We start from the raw sequence: 27754 nt of genomic DNA, 5'->3' as shown, positions 1-27754 counted from the left end.
AAACTGGAGTTACAGGTAGTTGTGAGCCACCATGTAGGTGCTGGGAACCAAACCCAGGTCTTTTGCCAGAACAGCCAGCGATCTTTAATCACTGACCTGCCTCTCCAGTCATATGTCCCTTCCCTACGCCCTTTTTAAACAGGTGGAGCCTGGAGAGACTGATGGCAGGACCTTGACTCCCCCTGCTGATGCAAAGCCTGTCCTCCCATTGTCATCTGGATTTCATATTCCAAGAACATGTCTTTCAAAGTGCCCAGTGGAATGAGGCTTGTGGCTGATTGTCCGCTCAGCATCCAGGGATGTGCTTGGCCAGCCTTTCCTGCCTTCAGACATTTCTCTTGACTTTCCATTGCAAGAATCTCCCAGAGACAGCCCTGACCTAATTCTGCCCTTTGGCTCCTACTTCTCCTCAGAACTCAGGCCCCACCCTCCCTGACAGCTGCCGAGGCCCCCTCCATTGGCATCTTGAGGGCCCACTCTCACTCTGAACTGTGCTGTCTGCCTTTCAAAGCTCTCCTTCCCAGCACTCCCTCAGCCCATGTTGATAAAGGGCCTCGTCCCTACTCGTCAAACTTCAGTATGGAAGTAGTCAGTTTGTCCTTCAGTGTCCTCTCTCTGACATTCATTATCAGGTCCTTTTTGCACACATGTGGAGGTCAAAAGACAACTTTAAGAAGTTGGTTTAACCCCACTATGGATTCCAGGGATGGAACTCAGGTCATCAGGCTTAGCCATCTCTTCAGTCTTCTCAGAGACACCCTGGTGCCAGCTCTGTAGCCTTTCCCAGCCCTGCAGTGCTCCTGTTAGCTCCCATAGCTACTTCACTCCCCATCCCCATTGTCCATGGCCCCACTGTCCCTACGTAGTCAGACTTTTACAATTATAGATCACAGTGTTCCACTTAAGATTCACACGGCATAACCAGGTGGTGGTGGCGCACACCTGTAATCCCAGCACTTGGGAGGCAGAGGCAGGGAGATTTCTGAGTTCAAGGCCAGCCTGGTCTACAGAGTGAGTTCCAGGGCAGCCAGGGCTACACAGAGAAACCCTGTCTCGAAAAAAAAACAAAATCCAAAAAACAACAACAAAAAATTCACATGGCATGAAGCAGAGCCCCACTGTCCTGCATCTCCTTTCCTCTTGATCATACCACCATTTCTGCTTGCTTGCTTATTTATTTTGCTTTAATGATCTTTGTTTCTGTCTCTGAAATTGTTCAAGGCTTTAGATCTCTGAGACCTATTAATGGGGTTTCTTGTCGGTGCTAAAGGCAGTTGGAGCTCTTTGTGTATTTCTCTGTGTAGCCTTGGCTGTGCTTGACCTAGCTCTGTAGATCAGGCTGGCCTCGAACTCACAAAGAGTACCTTGACTTTGCTTCCCAAGTGCTGGGATTAAAGCACACACCACCGTGGCTCAGACCATGTATATTTATGTGCTGTGCTAGGTATGTTATGTTGTTAGAACTAGGGAAGTGCCAGGCAGTGGTGGCGCACACCTGTAATCCCAGCACTCTGGGAGGCAAAGGCAGGCGGATTTCTGAATTCGAGGCCAGCCTGGTCTACAGAGTGAGTTCCAGGACAGCCAGGGCTACACAGAGAAACCCTGTCTCGGAAAAAAAAAAAAAAAAAAAAAAAGAGTGCTGCTAGGCTCAATGTCCCACATCACTAAACCTAGACTGGATACTTTGTGTCTATAAGCCCAGCACTTGGTACAGCCATTAAAATTATCCTGAAATACTTAGGCACAGTCTCAGAGGGGAGGGGTGTATTCCTTCAGTCCTAGCACTGATGGAGACCTTGCTGTTTACAGATGACCTTGCACCTCCTTGCAGTCTCTGTGCTGGATGCTTCTGAGGTTGTTGGTGCAGCAAGAATTCATTTTTTATCAGTCAGTTATTTGTTTGTTTGTTTGTTTGTTTGTTTATTTGTTTGTTTATTTATTTTTTAGACAGGGTCTGTCTTAGACCAGACAACATGTAATTGGGTTCAGAGATTCAATCCATTATCATCAAGGTGGGAGCATGGCAGTGTCCAGGCAGGCATGGAATAGCAGGAGGTGAGAATTCTGCATCTCATTCCAAAGACAGACAGGAGAAGACTGACTTCCAGGCAGCTAGGATGAAGGTCTTAAAGCCCACAACCACAATAATATACTTCCTCTAACAAGGCCATACCTCCTAATAGTGCCACTCCCTGGGCCATCAGAGGGTCTCACTATGAACCTAGATTGGCTTTAGACTTGCCGTGATTTTTCTGCCTCAGCCTCCCATGTACTAGGATGATAGACATGTCCTATCTTACTGCACAGCTAGATGCTGTGTTACTTGCTATGTAATCCTTCAACTTAAAGACAGGTCTACTTCAGCCTACCTGCCCCCATTCCCAGAGAATCTTGGGAACCGTGTAGACTAACAACCTGTTGTATGCAGGGGCAAACAGGAGACCCTATTTCAAGGTTGAAGGGCTAGGACCAACAATTGAGGTTGTCCTCTGACTTCCACACTCCAGCCAAGGTGCACATATAGCAGGACTCACATACAAAGATTTAACGGATCAGAGTGGGCTGGAAAGATGGTTCAGTCGTTAAGAGTACTCATTCTTGCAGAGAACCTGGGTTCAATTCCCAGCATTTGAGTGATGGCTGACAACCGTCTGTATGTCCAGTTCCAGGGAATCTGATGACCCTTCTGCCTTCTGTGGGCACTGGGCACTGGGCACACACAGTACAATGACATATATGCAGGCAAAACACTCCTACACATAAAACCAGATAATTTTTAAAGAATGCAGGGCTAGAGTTAAGAATTTCCAAGCCAGGAATAGTGGCTTGCAGCTGTAGTCCCAAGCCCACAGGGGCTGAGCAGGATGATCCTAAGTTCAGGATCAACCTGAGAAAGACAAAACTAGGAATTTTTGCAAAGTGAGGTAACTTGGGGGTCCCCCAAGTCACTGGGTAGTGAGCTTTGAAAACAGGCCAGCCTGACCTCTGTATTTCTTAGAGTTGAGAACAACTTTTTCAAACTAAAAGGAAGAAAGAGTCACGGGGGTCAGGGGATCAGAGCTGCCCTCACTTAGAGGCCTTGAGGGAATCTTATAGTGAATCCTGTAGTGGGGGGCAGGGGAGCTGCCTGAGGTCAGGGCAGTTCAAGGGATCAATGGGTTAGAAGGCAGCCACTGAGATAGAAGTCTCCCCTCTGATGGCCCCTCCACCCCGACTGTTCTGACTGTCCTGGTAGTTCTGCTTTTCTCTTTCCTGACAGCTTCTCCTGGCAGTGTAAGCTAGTACCTTGTGCTAGGGAAATGCACTTTGTTGGGAGACCCGGGGACAGGCCTGACCCTGTGCTGTGGGTTCGGAAGCCAGTTCTTAAACATTGACACACTGCACCCAGATAACGATGGTAGGCGGGAGGCTTGCTTTGTCCCAGCTTCCAGGAGCAGAGCTCGCACTGAGGAGCAACCTCACCTAACCCTGCCTCATTGTTCTGATTCACTAGAACATCTGAGGAGTGTTTCTGGCCCAGAGTGTGCCTCCTGCAAACGAGCATTTTCTTCCTACTCCACAAATGAGCCTGTGTACCAGCTGCCCTGCGGCCACCTTCTGTGCAGACCCTGCCTGAGTGAGAAGCAACGTTCCCAGCCCATGATGTGCACAGTCTGCCAGCAGCCAGTCACCAGCCAGGATGTGCTGCGGGTCCATTTTTGAGTGACGAGCCTCAATTGGAGAAGTCCCATTTGGGGGAGACCTGAAGGTGGAGGAAGCGAGAACAGGATCCGAGTGCCTCTGTCTTCTCTGGGCTTGAACACCTCATGGTGTGTTCTGGGACTGGGTAGGGACTGGGTAGGGACATCCCACCCCTGCATAGACAACAGGGTAACAAAGCCATAGGGCTGGGAAGGGGAAGACACCCCTGTTCTCCTTGGCCCACCAGAGCCGCCCCCACTGTTCAGGAGCACCCCCCGATGCCCCATGGGATCTGCTACAACCTTCTAATGGAGCTTCGTGGATGGAGCCCAGTAGACTGTGCCGGGACCTCACAGCTTCTGTCTCAGGGTCACTCAGCAGTGGACGATGACAGGGGCTGTTAAGCACATGAGTTAGCCTTGTGTGCCCCCACCTCTGCAGACACTTGCAGCCTTAATAAAATGAAAGTTGATGTTCAACGAGGATTCCTCCTGGCACCCAGGACAGGACAGCCATATACAATTGCTGCCACCGGGTAGGCAGGGGTTCAGATCTATCAGTGTAGGTGTGTCGGTGCCAAGGGAGGCCAGCAGTGTCCATCAGGCCAGGTGCCAGTGTGTGTCTGCTTGCTCCTGGAGCCACGCTTCAAGGGAGAAGATTCCTGTTCCATATGCAGCCCACCGTAGGAATTCTTGTTTGTAGAAAACATTTTTTAACAAATTGTGTGTATGTATGTAGGCACATGTGTGCCCCGGCGCCTATGGAAATCAGTGCTCGCTGCAGGCATCAGCTGTGTGGATCCCAAAGCCTCAGGTCGTCAGCCATGTGCATCCCCTCTGCCCTCTGCACTGCCTCCTTAGATCCCTAGGCTGCATTTTTTTCCTTCCCAAAATTAAATCTTATGGAATAAGGTTTAATTGCATATAGCTCTGCTGGCCCTTTCACGAGCTTCCAGCCCGAGGAGACCTGTGCAGGTCCTCACACTCCCACTCCCTTCCAGGCATGATGCGCTGTCTCTGAGATAAGTCACAGCCTCTTGAGCTACATGTCGGCTCTTCTGGTTGCCCAGGGCCCAGTCCTGAGATTTAGGGGATCTGCTTTCAGAGTCCCCAGGAGATGTGTCATAGAGGAAGCCAGTAGGAGAATGTCACCTCTTCCTCCTGCACACCACCAGTCCTGTCATGCTTCAGGCTTCCTGTGAGACACCAGGGTCGGCACTGCCCGGTGGCTCCTACACATCACTCTGTGCCTGAGCCTCCCTTCTAGGGCTTGTGTTCTTAGCCCAGGCAACTACAAGGGCTTGGTTTGGGGGTCGCACCTACCCAGAACCTGTCATGGTCTCCAGAGGAGCCCACTTCCCACTCAGCCCTTACACCTTGATGTAAGTACGTCATCCCTGCCCCCACTCCCATGAGCCCCTGAGCTGCCGCTCCTTTGCAGCTGGCCTGCTCCGCTGGAAAACTGGGTCTGGGAGCCCCTGGGGAGGGCTGGAGATACCCAGAGTCCAGGCCGGGGGAGCCACTCCCACACCGTCAATGTGATTAAGTTTTCTCTTAAAGATCTGACCCCCACCCCTGTGGAAGTGCTCTTTTTCTCTACCATCTGCTACCAGAAACATTGCGATCTTCCCTAGAATACGTGAATGGAAGCTGGGTATGATGGAAGTTTGTAAATCCAAACATGAAGGACTGCTGTGAATTCCAGGAAGGCAAACACTTGTCTCAGAGACACTAAAATAAAAATATATTTGGCCCCGTGGACATTTTATTTCTCGTTAGAGACTGGGTCTAGGGCCAGGCACAAAACTGCTTCCTTACTCCACACCCTTGACCAAGAAGATGCAGCTTCAACCTTGCCTCCAGCTGGCAGCCTTCCAGGGTGACGTGTCCTTTGCCTGCTAATGGGGTCATATACTCAATGAAGGCAAAGACTGAAGACGTGGCAGGCACCGGGGGCTTCTGAGAACAGAAGGCGGGTGGCTTGAGGCTAGAGGTCTGCAGCAGCTCCAGGCCCTGGGTCTTCATCCCCTAAGCTAACAAGTGAGGCCTGGTCAGCTGCCTGATGGGACCAAGGCTCTGACCCTCAGCCGTTCCCTGGGCTGGTGGGAAGGAGGCTCTGTCAGAATTAGTCCTGGAGGTAGAAGAAATAGAAGAACCAGATGGCCAGGAAGAAGACCAGCAGCTGCTCACTGTTGAGAGAGAAGCCCTGCTCCCTGCAGGCGGGCACCTGGGCCCTGCAGCAGCCGCTAGCTGTGCTCGTTCCGGGGACGGAGTAGGACGGCCTAGCCTCACACTTGTTCTTCCTACAGTTCTCCATTTTGAGGCTGCTCAGCTGCTGGGCTCCTTTCCATTCCCCAGGAAACAGGGTCCTCTGACGCTGGAGTTCCTGTAAACTAGGTCTCCAGACAAAGAGAGCAGCCTCCCACTGCCAGTGGCATTGTGACGCAGACCTGAATTCCATTGTGATGGCCACTGGGGTGGAGTGGGGTTCCTGTGGGCTGGCCTGCTCCCACAGAGCTCCCGCCTTGGCCCACAGCTCCCCCCACTCTGCTCCCTGTTGAGGCCCTGGCGTCTCACCTGGCCGCCAGGCCCCTCGCACGTGCACGTGCGTGCAGCAGCTTCTCCCAGTCAGAGGGGAGAGGGGAGGGCCAGGCTGGGAACCAGCCTAAGCCACACAGTCACCTTCCATTCCAGGTGATGATGTTAAAACCTGGGAGCTGTGGCTCATGCTAGTATCCCTGCTCTTATGCATTTGAGGCCAGCCTGGGCTACAGAGAGAAGAAGCCTTGTCTCAAAATGAAGCAAATTTGACTTACATTCCTACTGTCACCAGTCAGCCACATCTCATAGAGGCCACTAGACTGCACATTTGAGACACAGACCAATTCTACTGTCACAGTTAAGCATGATCACAGTTCGAGGCCAAGATATGAATGTGAGACTGGTGTGCCCCGTAGAAATCTTTCTCCTAGGAGAGAAGACCCCTAATGGAGGAGAGACCCCAGGATGGTATGAACCTCACTCAGCTAACAACCATCTGGGGCTCCACTTGTTGAAGTGGCTCTCTTGCCACCCCTCCCCCAACCCCATGCTTGGGATGGAAGCTAGGGTATCATTCATTCTAGGCAAGTGTTTCCCCGACCCCACGAAACAATCTGCTGAGAAGAGAGGATTTCTAGGAGGCCACAGAAGTACAGATAAGAGAAGGGCAGCTTGTCACAGCTTGTATCTTCCTGCAACAAGACAGTGCTGTATAGCACCACTCAAAATATTTTCTCTTCCAACACTTTTAGTGAAGAAAGAAAGAAAGAAAGAAAGAAAGAAGGAAAGAAAGAAAGAAAGGCCCTTCCCACTGTGCACCTGTGCTGAGGAATCAAACCCCAGGTATGAGGCAGGTAAGCTACTGTGAGCACTGCGGAGGCAGGGAGATGTCTAGACTTGAGGCCAGCAAGTGTCAGGACATCCATTTCAGTACTGGAGAAAGAGACCCTGTCCTTTCCTGAAGAAAGGAAAAGAGGGAGGGAATGGGCTCCTGGGGGAAGGAGAGATTGCTCAGTGGTTAGTGCTTAGGTTAGTGGTCGTCGTGCTCGTGCTGAGGATTCTGTTCCCAGCATGCACATGGTGGCTCACGACCTTCTATAACATCAGTTTTAGGAAATCCAGCACCTCTTCTGATAAAGGGTGTGTCCATCACAATCAGGAATGGCCAGAAGAAGGTTTAGGGCCCCTACCTTTCACTTCTGAACCATTTGCTACTGACCAGATACAGAGACAGGGGGGACATAGTGCTTTCAGCTCACACAGATGCTCCCGCTTAAACTAAATGGGCCACAAAACAAAACCAACCAAAAGTTGTGAATCTGAGGAGTTGGTAAGGAAGAGGCAGAGGAGCAGGTGGGGTGAGGGAGGTGGAGGCTGGGGACAGGAGGGAGATATGTAAAGGAGAGAGAATAATCAATATAATACATGTATGAAATTGTCAAAGAACAAAACTAATTTTAAAAATTAGAATAAGGGCTGGAGAGATGGCTCAGCAGAGTGCTGGATGCTCTTGCAGAGAGGGCCTGGCTTTAGCTCCCAGCACCCACACAGCAGCTCACAACTATCTGTAACTCCAGTTTCGGGGAGATTCAATGCCCTCTTCTGGTCTTTGAGTCTCCAGGCACAAAAATAGTGAACAGACAGATAGGCAAACCCTCATACACATAGAATAAAAAAATTTAAAATAAAAAAGCCCTCAGCTGGGTGGTGGTGACGCATGCCTTTAATCCCAGCACTTGGGAGGCAGAGGCAGGAGGATTTCTGAGTTCGAGGCCAGCCTGGTCTACAGAGTGAGTTCCAGGACAGCCAGGGCTATACAGACAAACCCTGTCTCAAAAAACAAAAACAACAACAACAACAACAAAAAAAAAAAACAAAAAAAAGCCCTCAAAAATAGTTTATAAAAATCCCTGTTCTACCAGAAAGCAGCATAGGCAGCTTGGGCTGGTCCTTTGGGGACTGCAGAGCTGTATTACCTCCATGGAGGACCACCTACATCCAGACTATAGGCTTAAGAACAGGTGACACACATGATTTTATGCATATTAGGAAGTTATGAATACCTTGAAGAGCATGCATGTTTTAAAAACCTTTGTATTACAATCTTTAGAAGAGAGCTGAGGTGGGCTGGAGAGATGGCTCAGCAGTTAAGAGCACTGACTGCTCTTCCAGAGGTTCTGAGTTCAATTCCCAACAACCACATGTTCCTCACAACCATCTGTAATGGGATCCGATGCCCTCCTCTGGTGTGTCTGAAGAGAGTAATAGTGACTGAGTTTGATGCCCAACATCACACACAGAAGGAAGACGAGGAGTATACGTAGGGTGATGTCCTTGGCCTTGTTGGACGTGCTTTATATGAACTGTTTAATTATGACAACTCTAGATTTGGGAGTGAAACGAAATTCCACTTCCTGAGGCAATATGGAAACATGGCCTACTCTGTTTCTGCAGTTGAGCGCTCACCGGTAGATCCATCTACACTGCCTACACTGATCTGGTGGAAGACTGCTGGCCCACTATTTAGAGCAGTGGTTCTCAACCTTCCTAATGCTGTGACCCTTTAACTCAGTTCCTCATGTTGTGGGGACTCCCCCCACCCCCAACCATAACATTATTTTGTTGCTACCTCATAACTAATTTTGCTACTGCTATGAAACATAATGAATGTGTTTTCCAGTGGTCTTAGGTGGCCCCTGTGAAAGGGTCATTCTACCGCTAAGAGGTCATGACCTACAAGTTGAGAACTGCTCATCTACAGGAACCTCCACTTGAGTCCATACCCTCCGTGAAGGTGTGGAAGTCAATAAACACTCTGTAGCTTCAGGCCGCAGAAAGTGGGCCCATCTCCTGGTGCAGTGTGAATGGAAGAGTACCATCATACAGTCTTTGGGGGGGGGGATGTTCGAAGGGTCTTAGGTTGGGTCAAGGGGTCATCGGTGTCATCTGATGAGGCAGGCTTGTCATGTTTCATGGAGACTCCAGGCATGTGATAAACTGCATGGCTGGGAACGTACGTGTGATTTGGTGGCCAACAAGCCCCGTGTGGCTCTGGTGGGATTTGAAGGCATGAGGATCAGAAGGACTGGAGGACAGCAGTCCCAGACATAAGTTACGACTAAGAAGGTGAACTGGGGTGACTCTCAGCTGGTGGAAGGAATTGGGCTTTAATAAAGAGAAGACATACCAGGCATAGAGGCAACTGCCTGTAGTACCAGCACTCTGAAGGCAGAAGGCAGATCTCTATGAGTTCCAAGACAGCTTGGTTTATGTACCAAGTTGGTTACATAGTAAGACTCTGTCTCCAAAAGGGGTTGAGAAAGGACTCAGCGGTTAACTCCAGTTCTAGGAAATCTGATGCTGTCTTCTGACTCCTGTGGGTGCCAAGCATGCATGTGGTACACATACATATATGCACGCAAAATACTCATACACATAAAATACATTAATAAATCTGAAAAGGGGGAGAGGGGAAGGGCAGGAGTCTGAAGAAATAGCCCAGTGGTTAAGAGAATTCACTGCTCTTCCCCAGCAGCCGAATTCAGCTCCCGGCATCCATGTCAGGTGGCTCACAGACACCTGTAACTCTAGCCTCTAGAATCAGTACCTCTTCACATACCTGCCTTCACAAGATGGGGACAGACGTATACCTAAAAAGTAAGGTCAGATGTGGAATACCGAACGGGTGAGACGGCAGCTCCAGGCTGGCCTTCACCTCCCGGGCCTCCTTGACTCTTGACACCCTGTCTCCGGGTCCAGGGCCCAGACATTAGCCATGACTCAGCTGATAGAATGCAGCCCATGGCTCATTCATTAGGAAGTCTGTAATTAGCCTGTCTAGGAGCCTCGAGAGAGAGCCCCTTTCACCTGCCTTCCTCCCTCACACCCAGGGGATGAGCTCAGGCAGGGGAGCTTTGCCCCTGAGACCGGAAGAGGGGACTGAGACCATGAGCAGCAGAGGGAATGAGATGCTGGCGCACACTCATGTGTGTGATGTCTCAGAGAGGTCGCCGATAATGAGACGACGGAAATGAGCTGAGCTGTCTGAGCCTCAACGTTTCCTCCAAGAAACCCATAGGGAGATGGGGCGCGGCCCAGGCCGGCTGGTCCAGCCTCTGCTGGCGGAAGCTGAGGCTGCAACCATTTAAATTTTTGATACAGGGTCTCATTGTACAGCTCTGACCGGCCTATGTAGCCTTCAAACTCAACCAAACCAACAACAAAAACAAACAAAAACCCTGTACAGCCCAACTGGAGAGATGGCTCAGTTGAAGCACTGGCTGCTGGGGATCAAACCCAGGTCCTGTGGAAGCGCATGCAGCTAAGTGCGGCTGACTGCTGGGGGCTGCCGATGGCTGCTGGGCTGCTCATCTCTTCACCCTGCCCCAGCCCCAGCAATGAGTTTTTCAGTGTCTTCATCGACTGCTTTGTTCTATTACTATAAAATCCTTATGAGGCTACGCAGTCAAGATGCCTCAATTGGCAAATGTTTGCTGGTGCCCTGAGTTTGGTTCCCGGAACCCACGAAGGCAGAAGGAAAGAACCGACTCTGCACAGCTGTCTTCTGAGCTCCATATGTGCACATATGCCCACATGGAGCACACACATACAACAGTGATAAATAAAAATGAAAATAAATAAGAAAAGTTTCCTGAAACTGTCAGCGTGTTCAGGCAATGGCTTGGAGGGTAACCTGGCTGCTTCTGAGCCGTGATGCTCGGTCATCGGCTCGGCGCCGGTCAGACAGAGGTCAGCATGGAGCGCCCGCCCCTAAGCAGGCCCAAAGAGAGCCCAGGTCATTTGGCTCTGGACTCAGAATATTCCAGCTCTCCACAGTCACAAGCATTCTAGTTGGTCATTAGAGCTGCAGCCTTTACCGAGCGTGAGGCCTTCTCCTAGGAACTTTATTTTTGAACATGCAACATCACCCACCACTGTGGGTTCAGTTACCAGCGCCTCGGAAATAAAGTTGGAGTAAATAAACTTTATGGTTTAGTCAGCCATCAGCTCCAGGGCTTGGGACAGAGGAATGGTTGTGCTTTTGTTTCCCAGTCAGGGTCTCACTCTATGACTCCAGTTGGTCTAGAACTAGATCTGTAGACCAGATCTCAAATTTACAGAGATCCACCTGCTTCTGTGTCATTAGTGCTGGAATTAAAGACTTAAGCTACCCTGCCTAGTGGCAAAAAGACCACCGCATACTCTTGAGACTTATGTGTGAAGCCAAGAGTGGTGGGTGGCACACGCTCACACACACACACACAGGCACAGGCACACGCACACACACATATACACACACATACACACACACAGGCACACGCACACACACAGGCACACGCACACACACAGGCACACGCACACACACATACACACACACACACACACAAATGCACCCCCCCACACATGCACAGAGGCACCCATACACTCATGCCTGGATGAGGCTTCAGTCCTTTGTAAAGCTGTGTATGGTTCGAGTTTGTGCCCTCCCCACTCTTCCCAAGGACTGGGGTCCCCACACCGTGGGCAGATAGTGCACTGCCTTTTTCAGTGACCTCCTCTCTGCAGTCACCCACTGGAGGTGCGGGGAGGACTTTAGCAGCCATCTGCCTCTGCCAGGTCGGGACCTGCAAGGCCGTGCTCAGTCTCACCCCTCGGCGATGGCACTGAGTGATGCTAGGCCCGCCATCTCATGTGTCCTTGCCTACTGGGGCACAGTGTGCCTGCCTCTGTGGGTCAGCCTAACCCTGTGTGCTAACCAAACTGAACAATTTCTGCTCGCCCTTGTAGGCTTTTTTTGTCGCCTCTGCGGGAAGATGGACAGGGCTGTTTTTTTCCCCATGTCCCTGCAAACAGGTTTGTCATACCTCTCGGTGGCTGGGAGTCAGCGCAGGGATCTTGTCCCTGTCAAGCACAGCAGGCCACCAGACCCAGAACTGTGAATCCACCCAACTTGTCTCTGTACAAAGTTAAACAACAGAAAGAAAGCTGTTTTTCTTGAGACATGGTTTCTCTGTGTAGCCTTGACTATTCTGGATCTTACTCTGTAGACTAGGCTATCCTTGAACTCAGAACTGCCTGCCTCTGTCTCTTGAGTGCTGGATTGAAGATGTGTGCCACCACCACCAGGCTGGGTTTTAAAAGACTTAGTAATTTTTTTTCTTTTGTTTTTGTTTTTTTGAGACAGGGTTTCTCTGTGTAGCCCTGGCTGTCCAGAACTCACTCTGTAGACCAAGTTGGCCTTGAACTCAGAAATCTGCCTGCCTCTGCCTCCCAAGTGCTGGGATTAAAGGCATGCACCACCACCACCCGGCTAGATTTAGTAATTTTTATTTTATGTGTGTGAGTGTTTGCATGTATGCCTGGTGTCTACAGAGGCCAGAGGGGATACCAGATCCCCTGGAACTGAAGTTATAGGCAGTTGTGAGCCATCACAGGGTTGCTGGGAACAGAATCCGAATGCTCGTCTAGAGTAGTAAGTGCTTTTAACCACTAAATCCTCTCTCCAGCCCCCACTTCTAGGATTTAAAAATAGAACAAGGTTTGTCACCTGTCTTGGTGACCCTGGTCTTTAATCCCAGAATTCTGGAGGTAGGTAGAGACATGTGGATCTCTAGATGTTCAGGCGAGCCTGGTCTACACAGAGTATCCGTGATGGCAAGAGGAAGACCCTGTCTTTAAAATAGACAAGAGCTAAACAGTGGTGTCACTCGCCTCTGATCCCAGCACTCTGGAGGCAGAGACAGGGGGATCTCTTTGAGTTCGAGGCCAGCCTTGTCTATGAAGTGAGTTCCAGGACAGCCAGGGCTACACACAGGAAAACCGTCTCAAAAAACAAACAGCCGGGCAGTGGTGGTGCACATCTTTAATCCCAGCACTTGGGAGGCAGAGGCAGGTGGATTTCTGAGTCCGAGGCCATCCTGGTCTACAGAGTGAGTTCCAGGACAGCCAGAACTACACAGAGAAACCCTGTCTTGAAAAACACCAACAAAACAAACAAACAAACAAACAAACAAACAAGAAAAGACAAGACAGAAAAACTGCCCTAATCTAGAACACCTCACCTGATCCTCAAAAGATCTCATGGAAACTGGGCACTGGAGCACTTTCCCGCCATCCCAGGGGGGGTCGGGGGATGGAGTCAGACTCAGCCAGAGAGCAAGTTCATGGCTAGACTGGGCTATGTACACTGAGTCACACAAACCAACAATGAGGTAGGAATTGAGGTTAGCACATCAAGTAAGTAACTTGGGAAACAAGTTTGACTTGTTCAAGGTCACACAGCAATGTCCTGGAAAGCTAAGACTGGTCCCAGTGCTCCCCTCCCTCCCTCCCTCCCTCCCTCCCTCCCTCCCTCCCTCCCTCCCTCCCTCCCTCCCTCCATTCTTTCTGTAATTGAAAAGTCCACTGCTTGGCAAAAGCTCCCAGAAGTATACTAAACACAGAGGGCGGTTTCTTCGTGCTTTAGGACTTGTGTCCTAGAAGAAATACAAACACATACATGGTCACCCCACAGAAAGGAGGGGTAGGGTGGAAGGGCGAGGGAGAGAGGAACTTGAGGCTAAAGGGGGCACTAACCCACTCTGTACCCTGTCCACACAGACTTGAGCTAGAAAAGAGCAGGAGTGGGGGTCTGGAGAGTCAGTTAACTCATCCAGCGGTTAAGACTGCAGACTGCTCTTGCAGAGGACCAGTTCTGTCCCCAGCACCATTTCAGTGACTCACAGCCTGTAGCTCCAGCTCCGAGGAGTCTGCTACCCTCTTCTGTACTTTATGCTGGAGTTAACTGGGGAGTCAGACACCCCGGATGACCTGCCCAGGTCAGAAAGCTTCAAGCCACAGAAGCCAATGTGCCCTTGGCTTCCCTACACATCAGCTGCCTCTTGTCCTCGAGTGCCACACACATTCCTGGAAAGGTCTAGCCTGCACTCCTGAGTGCGGAAGGCCAGCTTGGCCACCAGTCCCCCCTGTACTTGTTGGGAAGAGGCCAGACAGTTCTCTGGGGCATTCTTGAAGTGCACTGGGATAGCCCGGAGGGGGCTGGGAAGGTCCTGGCCTGTGCATGTAGTCAGCCTATCCCAGTCAGTAAAGGCTGACCACACTTCTAGCATAGGCTATGCCGAGGCTGACTAGTCTGAGTCCCAAACTAGAACGTTTTTCTGGTGACTAAAAAAAGGAGTCTGTAAAACCTAGAAAGCAGAATGTGGTGATACATGTCTATAATCCTAGCACTGGAGAGGTAGAGATAGAAAGATCAAGAGTTCAAATCCAGCTTTCTTCTATGTCGTAAGTTCAAGGCCAGCCTGGACTAAACTAGACTGCCTTAGAAACAAAGAAATGACTTACAGTCTAAAGTCAGGAACTACACCTGCTTTCTCAGACTGGGTCTGTTTAGCTGGGGCTCCTCCCATTTCCTCCCCCAGAGCAATGTCCACTTCCTTCCCTTCCTGCCTTAGACCAGAGATGGTGCCAGCCTCAGGGCATGGGGTCTTCCCACAGCTTTTTCCTCTTTAGTACTCTAGGTCTAACATAGGACTATTTCTGGGCTATAGCTTATCCCAGCTTCTACCCTAGAAGGCCTGGAACTCACAAAAACTCTCCTGCCTCTGCTTCCCAATGACTGGGATTAAAGCCATGTACCACAACTAGCCTTCTGTTTATGTTTTTAATATTGAGACAGGGTCTCACCAAGTTACCCAGTCTGGCCTTGAACTTTTGACTTTCCTACTTTAGCTTCCCCAATGGCTCAGACTGCAAGTCCTTGAAGCCAGATCCTCTGCACGATCTTTGCGCCTTACTGAGTCTGGAGTTGTCATTGCCACCGCAGCTTTCCCATTCCTGTCCTTAGTGGAAACAATGGGTACTATCCTCAAGCCCCTGCCCCCATACCTGGCTCCACAGGGGTATGCTTGGGATGGAAACACCCTGAGTGCCCCCAAAGCCAGCCACACCTGGCATGGGGCAGACCTTGGACCCTGTGTTCAGCCTTGACTCCATGACTGTGGCTGTTAGCCCATGAGCCTGCAAGTGGGAACTTCCTTCTGAAGGCCCACCTGCTTTACCACAGCTAACAAACCTGCCTGCCCCTGCTGGTCCTGCCCCTGCTCCAAACCTGCCAGCCCCTGCTGGATGGAGCCTGTCAACCCTTCTAGTCTGCTGAGAGCACCTGGAGTGCCCAGCTATGATTTCCAGGTGACCTCGATGGCTCCTGTCACACGGTGGCCAGTGACAGCCGGATGGCTGGCCCCCCTCCTCCACCACCCTCTGCACAGACAGGCCCACGTGTGTCCCCAGATGCCTGAATCACTGCTGACAGCTTGGGACCTGTTGGCTGTGGGCTCCCGGGGAGCCACCGGGGAGGGGGTTAGCAGCCACGTTGTCGCCTCCTAGGGAACACCTGCAGACATAAATAGGCAGCCCAGCCCGCTAGGGCAGCCGCACAGAGCTGCACACAGTGCCCATCCATGCTCTCCAGGATGCTCCACACTGCGCTCTCGGCCTGCTTCCTGAGCCTGCTGGCCCTCTCCTCTGCCTGCTACTTCCAGAACTGCCCAAGAGGTGGCAAGAGGGCCACATCTGACATGGAGCTGAGACAGGTACCACTGTGGTCCCTTAGGGCTGCTGGCAGTGCCGTAGGAACGGGTCAGGGGCTAGGAGAGAGGAAACCTTGTCAGAGCAGTCAGACTTTAGGGGAGGTTCCTGGAAGGAGGCAGCATCTTACAGCAGAGGAGATGGGCAAGGTGAGAAGGGACCAGGTGCCAGAGAAGCCACATAAAGGACACTGTCCCCAGGCAGGGGATGTGCCAGAAGATGAGATACTTCCTTATAACTGCACTTGGAACAGGTTAAACTGGGTGCCCTGGCACACCCGGAGGTTGAGGTTGGGGCGGGGAGTGGTACACTGGCTCATCAGGACTGAGCAGATTAGACAAAACTGTTCTCTCGGGAATTCAAATCCTCTCCCCGCCGCCGGCGCAGCCTGTCTTAGCTCCCCTCTAGCCAGCAGCCCCGGTCTCTTCCTGTCCACAGAAGTCGGCCATTGTCCTCTGCCTGAGTGGAGCATGTCGCACATCTAACCTCAACCTCTTGCTCAGGTCTGTTGAGCTGTCTGTTCAGCTGTGAGTCTGCCCTTCTGGCAGAGCTGAAGGGCATCCAGTCCCCTGGCTCAATTCTGCTCAGGCCACGGGTGGCTCAATTTTGAGTTGTTGAACAAGCCGGAGTGGGCAGGCGGGTTGCTCCCCTAGTCGGCCTTCCGTTTGCAGAGTTTCTTTTGGAGGTTTCCAAGGCACCAGATGTGTCCGGGCACCGGTCAGCCTAATTAGGTCCTTGCCACCTACCTAGTAGGGCATACTAGGTTGGAGGGAGGTAAAGGCTCGTGTGAAGCCCACCAGCGTGGGCGGGGTAAGGGCAAAGCCGGGAAATGAGAGTGGGCGGTCTAGATGCTCTGTGGGGAGTGAGGTGGGGGAAGGGGGTCTAGGGATGTGGAGAGGACCATCTGAGTGCCCAGAGGAAAGCCTCTGAGAGACTGCTGCGCACCAGTGACACGTCAGAATGAGGAAGGTCCCCCCAAGTGTTGCCCCCTAGGGAGACTCTGCCACAGCAGGAGCGGGTTTGAGACCTCGAGAACCGCTTCTCCTGAGAACCTAGCCGGTTAGATCGCCACTTTTGTCCTTTTCCGCTGCTTCGTCCTGGTCAGCGCCCGAGCACCTGCAGCGCGAGGCTAGGACGGCAGCAGGGTGACCCTAGGCTCCCACTGCCCCACTTGGCCGCGCTCCATCTGACGCCCCCCACCCGCATCCTTCCTTCCCCGCAGTGTCTCCCCTGCGGCCCGGGCGGCAAAGGTCGCTGCTTCGGGCCCAGCATCTGCTGCGCGGACGAGCTGGGCTGCTTCGTGGGCACCGCCGAGGCGCTGCGCTGCCAGGAGGAGAACTACCTGCCCTCGCCCTGCCAGTCCGGCCAGAAGCCGTGCGGGAGCGGGGGCCGCTGTGCCACGGCGAGCATCTGCTGCAGCGACGGTGCGCGCAAGGCCGGGCGGGCTGAGCGTGGGGCATCGGTGAAGGGGGGTAAAGGGGGAGGGCAGGTGGGGGCAGGGGAGTCGGGCCAGGAGGTGGGGGGGAGGGACAGGAGGTTGGAGGGTGAGAATGAAGCGAGTCGCGGGTTGGGATGTAGCAGGGGTAGGATGAGGGGGGTTGTGGGGACGACGCCCCTGGAGCTGCGCCCCAAGGGCGCCTGCGCTCACAGAGCCCTTCCTTCAGAGAGCTGCGGGACCGAGCCCGAGTGCCGCGAGGGTTTTCTCCGCCTCAGCCGCGCTCGAGAGCCGAGCAACGCCACCCAGCTGGACGGGCCCGCCCGGGCGCTGCTGCTAAGGCTGATGCAGCTGGCTGGGACTCGGGAGTCCGTGGATTCCGCTAAGCCCCGGGTCTACTGAGCCATCGCCCCCACGCCTCGCCCCTACAGCATGGAAAATAAACTTTAAAAAGTGCACTCTTTGTCTGTCTCTATTTCTGGGGTGGGGAGAAAGGGGGAGGGAGAGGCGTTGGAGAGGGAACTTTCTACTCTGCCCTGGCTAATCTCCACACTCAAAGTTGTGGGTAGTCCACGACCCCACCGCCAGAAGGGGCAGAACCTATAAGCCTTATTGTATAAAGGAAATGTTCCGGATTGGAGAGATGGCTCAGTGGTTAAGAGCACTGACTATTCTTCCAAAGGTCCCGAGTTCGAATCCCAGCGGCCACATGGTGGCTCACAAAACATCTGTGAAGGGGTTCGATGCATTCTTCTGGTGTGTCTAAAGAGAGCAATGGTGTACTCATATACATAAAATAAATACATAAATAAATCTTAAAACGTTCTGGTGCTCCTGAATATCCACATAATACTCAGGACAAAAGCAACCCCAAACTCAGGAGAAGGGAAAGGTCTAGACCCAGAGTGGCCCTGAAGGGTCAGGGTGACTTAGCGATTCTCTGGCTGAGACCAAAATACAAGGAGTGAGGCAGGACATTGGTGGACACGAGAAACAGAGCGGGATATGCGGAGAGATAGAGTCAGCAAGAGTGACTGAGAAAGGGGCACAAGCCAGGGTGGCCATCTCAGCTCTAAGTTCAACCAGACTGAGGCAAAAACAGTGTGAGGACTTACTATCACCCAAGATGTGTTTGGATGGGAGAAGGCACAGAGACATTACCCAGACCTAAAGGAGACAATGCCACCTGCCTTCTCTCCAGGTGCTCCACCATCGGGACCCAACCACTGAGAGGCAGACCCCAGGAAGAGGCACAGGTTCAAACTGCCACGCCCACTCTCAGGCAGGGCGATAGACAAGATAGGCTGGAGCTGTGGCTCAGGAGTAGAAGGCTTCCCTAGCCTGGATTTGGTCCCCAGCACCAAGGAGACGGAAGAAGGAGGAAAAGGGAAGAGGATGAAAAGGTTACAGCTGCTAGGGGCGTTTCTATGACTCCTGACCTCAACCATAGCCAGCGACCCGGACAATCACACGTCCAGCAGCAGTAGGACACACATGCTCACAGTGTGTCTTTGCTTCCAGACACAAATCCATCATTCCCTTTGGCACATCCAACTCTGGAGCAAAGATGTAGCCTGTCACTTGGCCTCTGCTCGCTTCCCCTTCTCAGTAGCTTCTCTCTTTTTTTCCTAAAGTTTTAGATGTTCATTTATTTATGTAGATGGGTGTTTTCCTGTTCTATATGTATGTCTGGACATCGTGTGTGTGCCTGGTGCTGCAGAGGTCAGGAGAGGGCATCGTATTCCCCGGACCCAGAGTTACAGCCTCCCATGCGGGCACTAGGAACTGAATCCCAGTCCTCTTAGCAACCTTGACCAAGCCAGCGAGTGCGTCCGCCCCTCAGCCTGTCCTCCCTCTCTGGCTTCTCTCCCAGGCTTTCTATCCTTCCATGCTCTGGTCTCCCTGTTCCTCACCCTCCTGTTAACTTCCCACTCTTTTCTCTCTCTGCCCCATCTGTCCTGGCATCCTCTCCTCCTAAGACTGCAGCAAGGTCTCCTAAGACCGCACTGTGCTGTTCCTCCTGTAAATTGTTCTGCAGGCTCTGGGGTCAGGGACAACTACAGAGAAGAAAGAGATGAGTCTCAGTGACTGACTAGGAGGCTCAGCACCGTCAGTTCTGGACAAAATCACAGCCTTCCACCCAGTCCCCAGGTCTCTTCCCACCTCCTCAGCACCCTTCCGCCTACCTGCTTGCCTGGGTTTACCCAGGTGGTACAGGGGCCGGGCAGACTCCTATCCCAGCCTCCTCCTTACGCGGCCCTCTCAGGGTCTGACCTCCAGTAATGCAGGGCAGGGAAGGACCAGACCAGGGACAGAAAGGAGGTCGGTGTGGCAGGTGGCATGGCCACTTGGTTCAATCCTTAGGGCTGCTGTATGGGCAGCTTCAGAATGAGGGTGAGATCCTCAGTCTGCTCCTTTGCCCAGGTGGAGAACTGTAAACATCCTTTCCTCCACCTGTTTCTGGAAGAATCAGGCTCCTCTTCCTCAAGGAGAGGAGGAGTTACACCTGCCCACCCTACTCGTGCCTGCTGGACACTGTATTCTTTTTCCCTTTCAGGGAGTTGAGCCCTTGAAGGGCACTCCTAGAGTTCACAGGAGATGCTTTCTTCCTCTCTTTAGCCTCCAGAAGCAAAGGGCTGGTGTGAGCCAGTGCCAGGAGTCCTCTGGCCTCCGTGTGGATGCTGTGGTGTGTGTACAATCCCCAAACTCAGAGCAAAGCGATAGCGAAAGTAATTTAGACAACTTTTAGGCTGGGGAGACGGCTCAGGAGGTAAGTGATCACGCTGCCTTGCAGGGGACCCCAGTTCTGATCCCCACACCCGCTTAGGATGACTCACAAGCACCTGTAACTCTAATTTCAGGGGATCTGATGCCCTCTTCTGGTCCCCATGGGCACTGGATTCATGTACACATACTCTCACACAGAGACACAAACCCAGAAATGGAAATTTAACAGAATAAAAGTCGTAAGATTAAAAAAAAAAAAGCCCCAGAAAATGAAGAACCCCATCACCACCATCAAAAAAAGAACAAAAGAAAAGAAAAAGACAAAAAAAAAAAAAGGGAAGAAAAACCCAAATCGATCTTGAAGTCTCTTTTGAATATCTTTTTGGCCCCACCCACTCTGTGAATCCCATACGTGGGGGCGGGGCGGCATCTGTGTTCATTCCGAGTGCTTGTTTGTATGTTTACTTTTTTGCTATGATGGGCTGCAGCCCAGGACCTTAACCTTGTGGGGCAAGACTTCGCCCCTGAGCTCTTCGCCCCGGCCCTCACACTTTATTCTGCACATCGAATCACGTGCTCCTGTGTAGGCGTGGAGGAGGGGCGTGCCCTCACTGCTGAGAACACTGGCAGCTAAGTGGGGCGCCCCTTGTGGCAAGGGCGGGCATTTAATCCAGCAGTAGATGAACAGTATAGATTGTGGATTTCTTGGTCTGTGGTCTCTGTGCTTTGTGGTCATTTGTGCCCACTGGCTCTTAGATCCCATATCTCCCCAGAGCATGCTGTCCCTTGAGCTCAGGCCTGGCCCTGGGGACAGCAGAGGAGAGGCCAGTTGGTTCTTGATCTTTCCAGCTGTGGCTTCCTTGGGGCCTGTGTGAGAATTCAGCTCTGTGGAAATCTTATGGTTCTGCAACTACCCTTCCCTGGCCAAGACCCTTCCTTCTAGACCAGGATTGTCCCCTCAACCTCTGAGGTCGCGGCTAAAGTCTCCTCCCAGATCAGGAAGTGACAGGATGAGTTCCTCTGCCTTCCTATAACTCAGGCCCTTGTTAGGTTTTGCCCTTTCGCACCGTAGCTGTTTGGACTTCCAACTGCTGCTCTTAAGTCTGTCGCAGGCCCAGCCCAGCTGGGGGTGGGAAATGGGGTTAATGGGGGATGGCAGCCCATAGGGCACCCCTCGCTTCCCTCCCGCCTCCCAGCAGCCTGATGAGCTCTTCTAGTTCCCAAAAACCAAGATCCAAGGTCCCGGTGCCTTTCCTCCCTCCCGTTTCCGACACAATTAGACACCAGTCAAGTTTGAAGAGGAAATCTGCTTTATTTTTCTTTTCTTTTATCTGGCAGTGGCCATGGGGAATGAAGGAAGCATGCTAAAGGTATCACCACAACGTGGGCTCAGCGCTCGGAGAAGGCCGACTCGGGGTCGCAGGCGGGGTCCGTGCGACAGCCATCTGCAAGAGAAATGGATCAGCGGCCTGAGCAGCAAACCCGACGGCTCCCTGCCGGGCCGCCCTGCCGGGCCCCCTCCTGCTCACCCGGGCTGCAGCAGATGCCCGCCGTGGCGCAGCGGCCCCCGCTCCCGCACGGCTTCTGGCCGGACTGGCAGGGCGAGGGCAGGTAGTTCTCCTCCTGGCAGCGCAGCGCCTCGGCGGTGCCCACGAAGCAGCCCAGCTCGTCCGCGCAGCAGATGCTGGGCCCGAAGCAGCGACCTTTGCCGCCCGGGCCGCAGGGGAGACACTGCGGGGAAGGAAGGATGCGGGTGGGCTCTGTGCGCAATCTGAATCCGGACTGTGGCGGGGCGAGGGTGCTCGGGCATTGTCTCTGCCTTCAGGGAGTCAAGAGGGAGCCTAACACTTCCCAACGCCCTGGGTTCCCACGCGAGGCCATGGTAGGGCTGGCAAGTGTGCGGGGGTGGGGGGGAATGCTGTCTGCGGGTGGGACAGCTTCTCTGGTCCTTAGCGCCGCCAGAACCGGACGGGATGGGGTCGGGGAGACTCACCTTGCGCGTATCCAGATCTAGCACAGCCCTCTTGCCGCCCAGGGGACAGTTCTGGATGTAGCAGGCGGAGGTCAGAGCCAGCAGGCCAAGCAGGCAGCAAGCCAGACTGGGACAGGCCATGGCGTTGGTGCTCAGTATGAGACCCAGCGCAGGTGACGGTTTCTCCAGCCCAGACCGACCTTCTTATATCTAGGCCCTGCCATGGTGGAGCACGGTCTAAAGAGGGTGACTGCATGACTGGTCACAGCAGGTCTCTTGGGTCAAATGGTTCCACAGTGTTTAGAGGCAGGCCCTTCATTTGCAGGGTCTGGGCAAGGGTCAAGGTCATCACCTTAGCTAATGACCTGGAGCTCCAAAGAGAAGCTGCCTGGAAACCAAGGCCTAAGCGGCAGGCAGATAGAGAGACTGGGAGGGGGTGGAGGCACACCCTAGTCAGGAGCTATTTTTCACAGATATTCAATACCTCAGAATGAGGCAGGACAGGATAAGTGGGTGAGGGAACCCTTGAAGCTTAGATGGAGAAAAAGATTGTGTCTTGTTCAGTCTCTGAATACACTTCAGTCCTTCTTCTAACTAGCCGGCAAAACGAAATTATCAGTAGAGATCAAGACCAAAACACAACAAACAGACCAAAATAAAATCAAAAGAAAGAAAAATCACAACAAAAGGAAAATGACACTTGTATTTAAAACTCTGTATTAGAACTTGCTTTGTAGACCAGGCTGGCCTTGAACTCACAGAGATCCATCTGCTTCTGCCTCCCAAATGCTGAGATTAAAGTTATCCACCACCATGCTAGGTGCCTACGGTTCCATTTGAGCAAACACTGGCTGTCAGCTGCGGGAGCGTGGCCAACAGGTGGCCTCAGCTACAGAGAGCCATTCGGCCCAAGGTGGTCACATACAATGGTTGACCCGACCCACTTTGCTACAAACAATTGGGCACCTCTGGCTGCGTTTCAGTTTGGGCCTCAGGTCTGCATAGGCCTACATGGGAAGGATGCTACATGCAGCTCAGGAGCAAACTGTGTGCCTGGGTGTGAAAGACCTTGGGTCAAGTCCCCAGCATGATGAAAGCAATGCATTTTGGGAACAGTTTTGCATTAGATTTTTAATGTTTAATTTTATTTGCGCATATGTTTGCATCTGCAGGTTTCCTTGGTGGCCAGAAGAGGATGCTGGATCCCCAGGAGCTGTCATGAAAGGGGATCATGACTAGGCCTGTGAGGGTGCTGGGAACAAAATCCAGTCCTCTGCAAGAGCAGTGTGCAGGCTTAACCACTGAGCGATCTCTCCAGTCCCTTAATTTTGCATTTTTAAATATAGTTTAAAATGAATACATGTTAAGCCATGGCAGTGGTGGTGCACATCTTTTATTCCAGAATTTGGGAGGCAGACGCAGGAGAATTTCTGTGAGTTCCAGGACAGCCTGGCCTACAGAGCTAGTTCCAGGACAGCCAGGGCTACACAAAAGAAACAAAACCAAAACCAAAACCAAACAAAAGGAAATAAAGAGAGAAAGATGTTGCATAGCAGGAAGAAATAAAGACTTAACCCCTTCATTTTAAGGTTGAGAAATCAAAATCAGATCACCGCCGGGCGGTGGTGGCGAACGCCTGTAATCCTAACACTCTGGGAGGCAGAGGCAGGCGGATTTCTGAGTTCGAGGACAGCCTGGTCTACAGAGTGAGTTCCAGGACAGCCAGGGCTACACAGAGAAACCCTGTCTTGGAAAAAACAAACAAACAAACAAACAAACAAACAAAAAAACAAATCCAAAATCAGATCACCAGGAGAGTCTAAGGTCTCACTACTCACTTCAAGGGCTTGCCCTCAGTGACCTCAAGATTGTCCACTGAGTCCCGTATTAAATATCTTACCATCTTGAGGTTGGAGAGTTGTCTCAGTGGTTAAGAGTTACGATTGCAGAAGACCCAGGTTTGGTTCCCAGCACCCACAGGGTGGTTTGCTACCACTTATGACAATTCCAGTGGAGCCAGTGCCTTATTCCGACCCGGTGCCTGTCACATGAATAGTGCATTACACACATGCAGGCTGAACATTCAGACACATAAAATAAAATAAATAGATCTAAAAAATATTTTTTTAAAAAAAGAAAAAAGAAACAGGGGCTGGAGAGGTGGCTCAGTGGTTAAGAGCACTGACTGTTCTTCCGGAGATCATGAGTTCAATCCCAGCACTTGCATAGATCCCAAACCATCTGTAATGAGATCTGATTCTTTCTTCTGGTGTATCTGAAGACAGAACACTTACATACATAAAATAAAAGATTCCAAAAAAAAAAAAGTAATAAAAGAAAAGAAAAGAAAAGAAAAGAAAAGAAAAGAAAGGAGCAGCATTGTCCAGACTCATTTTATTTTGTTTTGGGACAGGCTCTTGGTAGGCTTGGAACTGTCTGTGTAGACCAGGCTGGCCTTGAACTCACAGTGATCCACCTGCCTCCCAAGTGTTGCGTGTGCCACCATGCCAGGTACCAAGGCTCCTGTTTAAGAAAGCACTTGCCACCAGCTGCTGGAGTGTGGGCTTCGCAGCAGAAAGCTACCTGGCCATTCCCAGGTATCTACATATAATGGTTGGTCCATTTTGGTACAAATGTCGGTCACCCCTGACTGCTCTTCAGCTTTGGGCTTTAGGTCAGCTGAGGTCTGCATACTGGTTCTGCTCACCCGCCCCTTCTCTTCCACAGGGGTGGGTCCCGGTCTCAGGTTCTAAACTTCATCTCAGGTTCTCTTAGGAAGTGTCCTGTAACATCCAGGAAGCAGTAACAGCCAATGTCCCAGAGACCAGCTCACCACCACATGCAGTCTCTGCCCCTAGAGAGAATGGAAAAGTCCCTTAGGCCTTTGTCCTTCTCCTCAGGGGTGGGGCTGATGGGGCCAAGCATGTTCCCGAGCTCACTCATCTGACCCTGAATCCCAGCTTCTGAGTCACAGATGCAAGTTATCAAATGCTAAGTTGGTGCTGAGGTTGACCTGTACTACAAATCAGTTCATTTCTCACCCACATTAGCTTATTGGCATTCTGGGCATAGAAGGCCAAGAGCTTGACCCCCCAAATGGCCCCAGAGAGACAGCCCACATATTCTGTGGGCATGTGATCTCATCTAAAGTAATCCATGCACATAAATTAGCATGTCATAATAATATGTACATAATGCTCCTGTTAGACCAGCAAGCCTTCGCGTGCTCACCAGCTCATCTGGGTTTGGGAAGAGCAGTGAACAGCAGACAGAATCCTAGTCCTCAGGCTGGGGCTGCAGCTCAGTGGGAGAACACTAACGCACTGCCGTCTAAGAGGACACTGAGCTTATGTGCAAGGGAGAGTAAATGGAGCCTTGGGTACAGTGTCAGCAACAGGAGAAAAGTCACTGTCACCACGGGGTTATATGTCACTGGAGGAGGCAGAATATGAAATAAGAGGCATATTACCTTGGGTTACTGCTTTAGTTAGGATCTGAGTGTTCGCCATGTGTTACACTGTCGATTCTTAGGAAGATGTCTTGGGAGATGGAGAGATAGAGAGATGGGGGGTGAGGTGAACAGGGATTTGTCAAAGCCTTCCTTTGGTCTAAGTGCAAATGCGAGAGTTTGCTAGTACACGTGTTTACAAAGGATGGGCCAGTGTGTGCTTTAGCCAATAGAAAGGCAGCTTCCCCATGGATGTTTACAACCTGGGATTTTGGCCTACAGAGGTTAGGCAGGCCCTCTCCTGCTGTGATGGCTTGTAGTGTTTGGCCTAGGGAGTGGCACTATTAGGAGGTGTGGCCTTGTTGGAGTAGGTGTGACCTTATTGGAGTAGGTGTGTTGCTGTGAGCGTGAGCTTAAGACCCTCACCCTAGCTGTCTGGAAGTGAATATTCTGCTAGCAGCCTTCAGAACGAAGAAGTAGAACTCTCAGCTCCTCCTGCACCATGCCTGCCTGGATCTGCCGTGTTCCCACCTTGATGACAATGGACTGAACCTCTGAACCTGTAAGCCAGCCCCAATTAAATGCTGTCATAAGAGTTGCCTTGGTCATGGTGTCTGCTCACAGCAGTAAATCCCTGACTAAGACACCTGTGCTGTGCAAAGTGGCGGGCTGAGGTCCGGGGATGCCAGAGAGTGCCAGACCATCTGACCCCCAGCCTTTCTGTCCGTGTGTCTGTCCTTTCTTCATTCTCTCACCACACTTCTTAGGGTTTCAGACCCAAGTTATGCAAGAGATGGATTAGGAACTGCTATGGAAAGGGAGGCAGTACCGGCTGTCATTCCTCTTAGGGTGACCTGGGAGAACTCCGACAGGAATGAAGGATGTGTGTGCAGAAGGCTCAGAGTGTGGCTGCTATGCACAAGTGAACACAAATGTCACCTCTAGAAATAACCATTTAAGATGCCAGTTTTGGGGGCAGAGCCCAGGCGGGGTTTCTCTCCTCATGGTCCAGGCACAGCCAGGCCTCAGTCAGTAGGCAGCCCTTCCCAGAGCCTGGCGACCGGGCACAACTCATTTCCCTGCAGTTGTGCACCACCTGGCAGCTTGTTTCTTTTAAAAAATGTATATTTTTAAATTATGTGTATGAGCCTGCATGTATGTCTGTGCACAACGTCCATAGAGGCTGGAAGGAGGTGTCAGGATACCCTGGAACTGCAGTTCCGCGTGGCGTGGGCGTGGGTTGGCATATGGGGCCTGGAAATGAATCCTGGTTTTCTAGAACAGCAGCCAGTGCTTTCAACTGCTGAGCACCTCTCCCACCCCTGCGCCTTTGAGGACTAGGAGGGAAAGGGAAAGGGAAAGTGAGAGATTGATTCTGTTCCATCAAGTCTCTGAGCATGGGGAAGGCTAGGCTCACATTCTATGTCATCTGTCTGTCTGTCTGTCTGTCTATTTATCTAATATCTATCATCTGTTTATCGATCTATCATCTGTCTGTATATCATCTATCTGTATATCTGTACATCTGTCTGTATCTCTGTACATCTGTCTGTATATCTGTCTGTCTGCCTATCTATTATCTGTCGATCTATCAATCTGTCTATCTGAGACAGGATTTCACTATGTAGCCACTGGGCTATCTTGATGGTCCAACCTATTGTCTCACTCTGTAACCCATGTTGGCCTGGAATTCATCATCTTCTGGCCTCAGTCTCCCAGGAGCTAGGGTTTCTTACTCCTATGCCGTATGTCATAATACACACTTCGGTTTTGTCAAAAGAAGTGTAACAGGAATAATACTGGCACATACCAGTAAGACTGTTGTGACAAAGGAGAACATTATGTAAAACTAAGCTCAGGATACAGTAAGTGCTCAGAACATGTTAGATTCCTTTCTCTCTTTTGGTTCTCATTTGAGGGTTTAACTTACGCAGGGCCTCATACTCGCCAAGAATTGTCTGTCACTGACCTGTACAATCAGTCCCTGTTAATTACTGTGGCCTCAGATTCACTAAATGGCATCAAATCAGAAATGAATTTCTGAAAACTTGCTCAGAGTCGGCTCTCTCTCACTGGCAAGGACAGTCTCACCATGGAGGTGGAAGGGCCTTGAAATAGCAAAGGAAAGCCGGGCAGTGGTGGCACATCTGGGCAGTGGTGGCACATGTCTTTAGTCCCAGCACTCGGGAGGCAGAAGTAGGGGAATTTCTGCCAGTTTAAGATCAGCCTGATCTATGGTGTAAGTTCCAAGACAGCCAGGGTTGCATAGAGAAACCCTGTCTTAAACCTACCCTACCTAAAAAAAAAAAAATAAATAAATAAATAAAGTTTATTGGTAGTTTGGGCCACACTGCTTTGGCACC

The 27754-nt window shown here is 51.5% G+C and overlaps 3 protein-coding genes across 4 annotated transcripts in view; 2 read left to right on the top strand and 1 right to left on the bottom strand.

The window, feature by feature from the left end:
* Positions 1–5439, top strand: part of Ubox5 (U-box domain containing 5) — a 36078-nt gene extending 30639 nt beyond the window's left edge. For both annotated transcript variants that reach the window (XM_052183630.1, XM_052183629.1), the window contains one exon: positions 3494–5439. In XM_052183630.1, coding sequence (XP_052039590.1) covers positions 3494–3702 — 209 coding nt within the window. In that variant the 3' untranslated portion in view covers positions 3703–5439. The remainder of the gene's footprint in view (positions 1–3493) is intronic.
* A 10243-nt stretch (positions 5440–15682) lies between these two features.
* Positions 15683–17646, top strand: Avp (arginine vasopressin). Its single transcript, XM_052183639.1, has 3 exons — positions 15683–15814; positions 17032–17233; positions 17474–17646. The coding sequence occupies exons 1-3, from the start codon at positions 15683–15685 to the stop codon at positions 17644–17646; spliced, it is 507 nt and encodes a 168-aa protein (XP_052039599.1).
* Positions 17647–21276: 3630 nt separating this feature from the next.
* On the bottom strand, positions 21277–22084 carry Oxt (oxytocin/neurophysin I prepropeptide). Its single transcript, XM_052183640.1, has 3 exons — positions 21965–22084; positions 21501–21702; positions 21277–21416 (listed from the first exon to the last, which is right to left on the bottom strand). Exons 1-3 carry the CDS (start codon positions 22082–22084, stop codon positions 21361–21363), a joined length of 378 nt encoding a protein of 125 aa, XP_052039600.1. The 3' UTR covers positions 21277–21360.
* Positions 22085–27754: the final 5670 nt, after the last annotated feature.

This window comes from Apodemus sylvaticus, chromosome 5, assembly GCF_947179515.1.
Source record: "Apodemus sylvaticus chromosome 5, mApoSyl1.1, whole genome shotgun sequence".
Classification (NCBI taxonomy): Eukaryota; Metazoa; Chordata; class Mammalia; order Rodentia; family Muridae; genus Apodemus; species Apodemus sylvaticus.
The sequence above is the reverse complement of the archived record's forward strand: the minus strand, read 5'-3'. Positions and strand labels throughout refer to the sequence as shown.

What these genes read in the sequence shown, in the direction of transcription:
- Avp (XM_052183639.1), top strand. Translation starts at nt 15,683, where the DNA reads ATGCTCTCCAGGATGCTCCACACTGCGCTCTCGGCCTGCTTCCTGAGC. An exon ending in CTGACATGGAGCTGAGACAG is followed by an intron (nt 15,815 to 17,031) that starts GTACCACTGTGG and finishes CCTTCCCCGCAG; the next exon opens with TGTCTCCCCTGCGGCCCGGG. An exon ending in GAGCATCTGCTGCAGCGACG is followed by an intron (nt 17,234 to 17,473) that starts GTGCGCGCAAGG and finishes CCCTTCCTTCAG; the next exon opens with AGAGCTGCGGGACCGAGCCC.
- Oxt (XM_052183640.1), bottom strand. Translation starts at nt 22,084, where the DNA reads ATGGCCTGTCCCAGTCTGGCTTGCTGCCTGCTTGGCCTGCTGGCTCTG. An exon ending in TAGATCTGGATACGCGCAAG is followed by an intron (nt 21,703 to 21,964) that starts GTGAGTCTCCCC and finishes CCTTCCCCGCAG; the next exon opens with TGTCTCCCCTGCGGCCCGGG. An exon ending in GGGCATCTGCTGCAGCCCGG is followed by an intron (nt 21,417 to 21,500) that starts GTGAGCAGGAGG and finishes TTTCTCTTGCAG; the next exon opens with ATGGCTGTCGCACGGACCCC.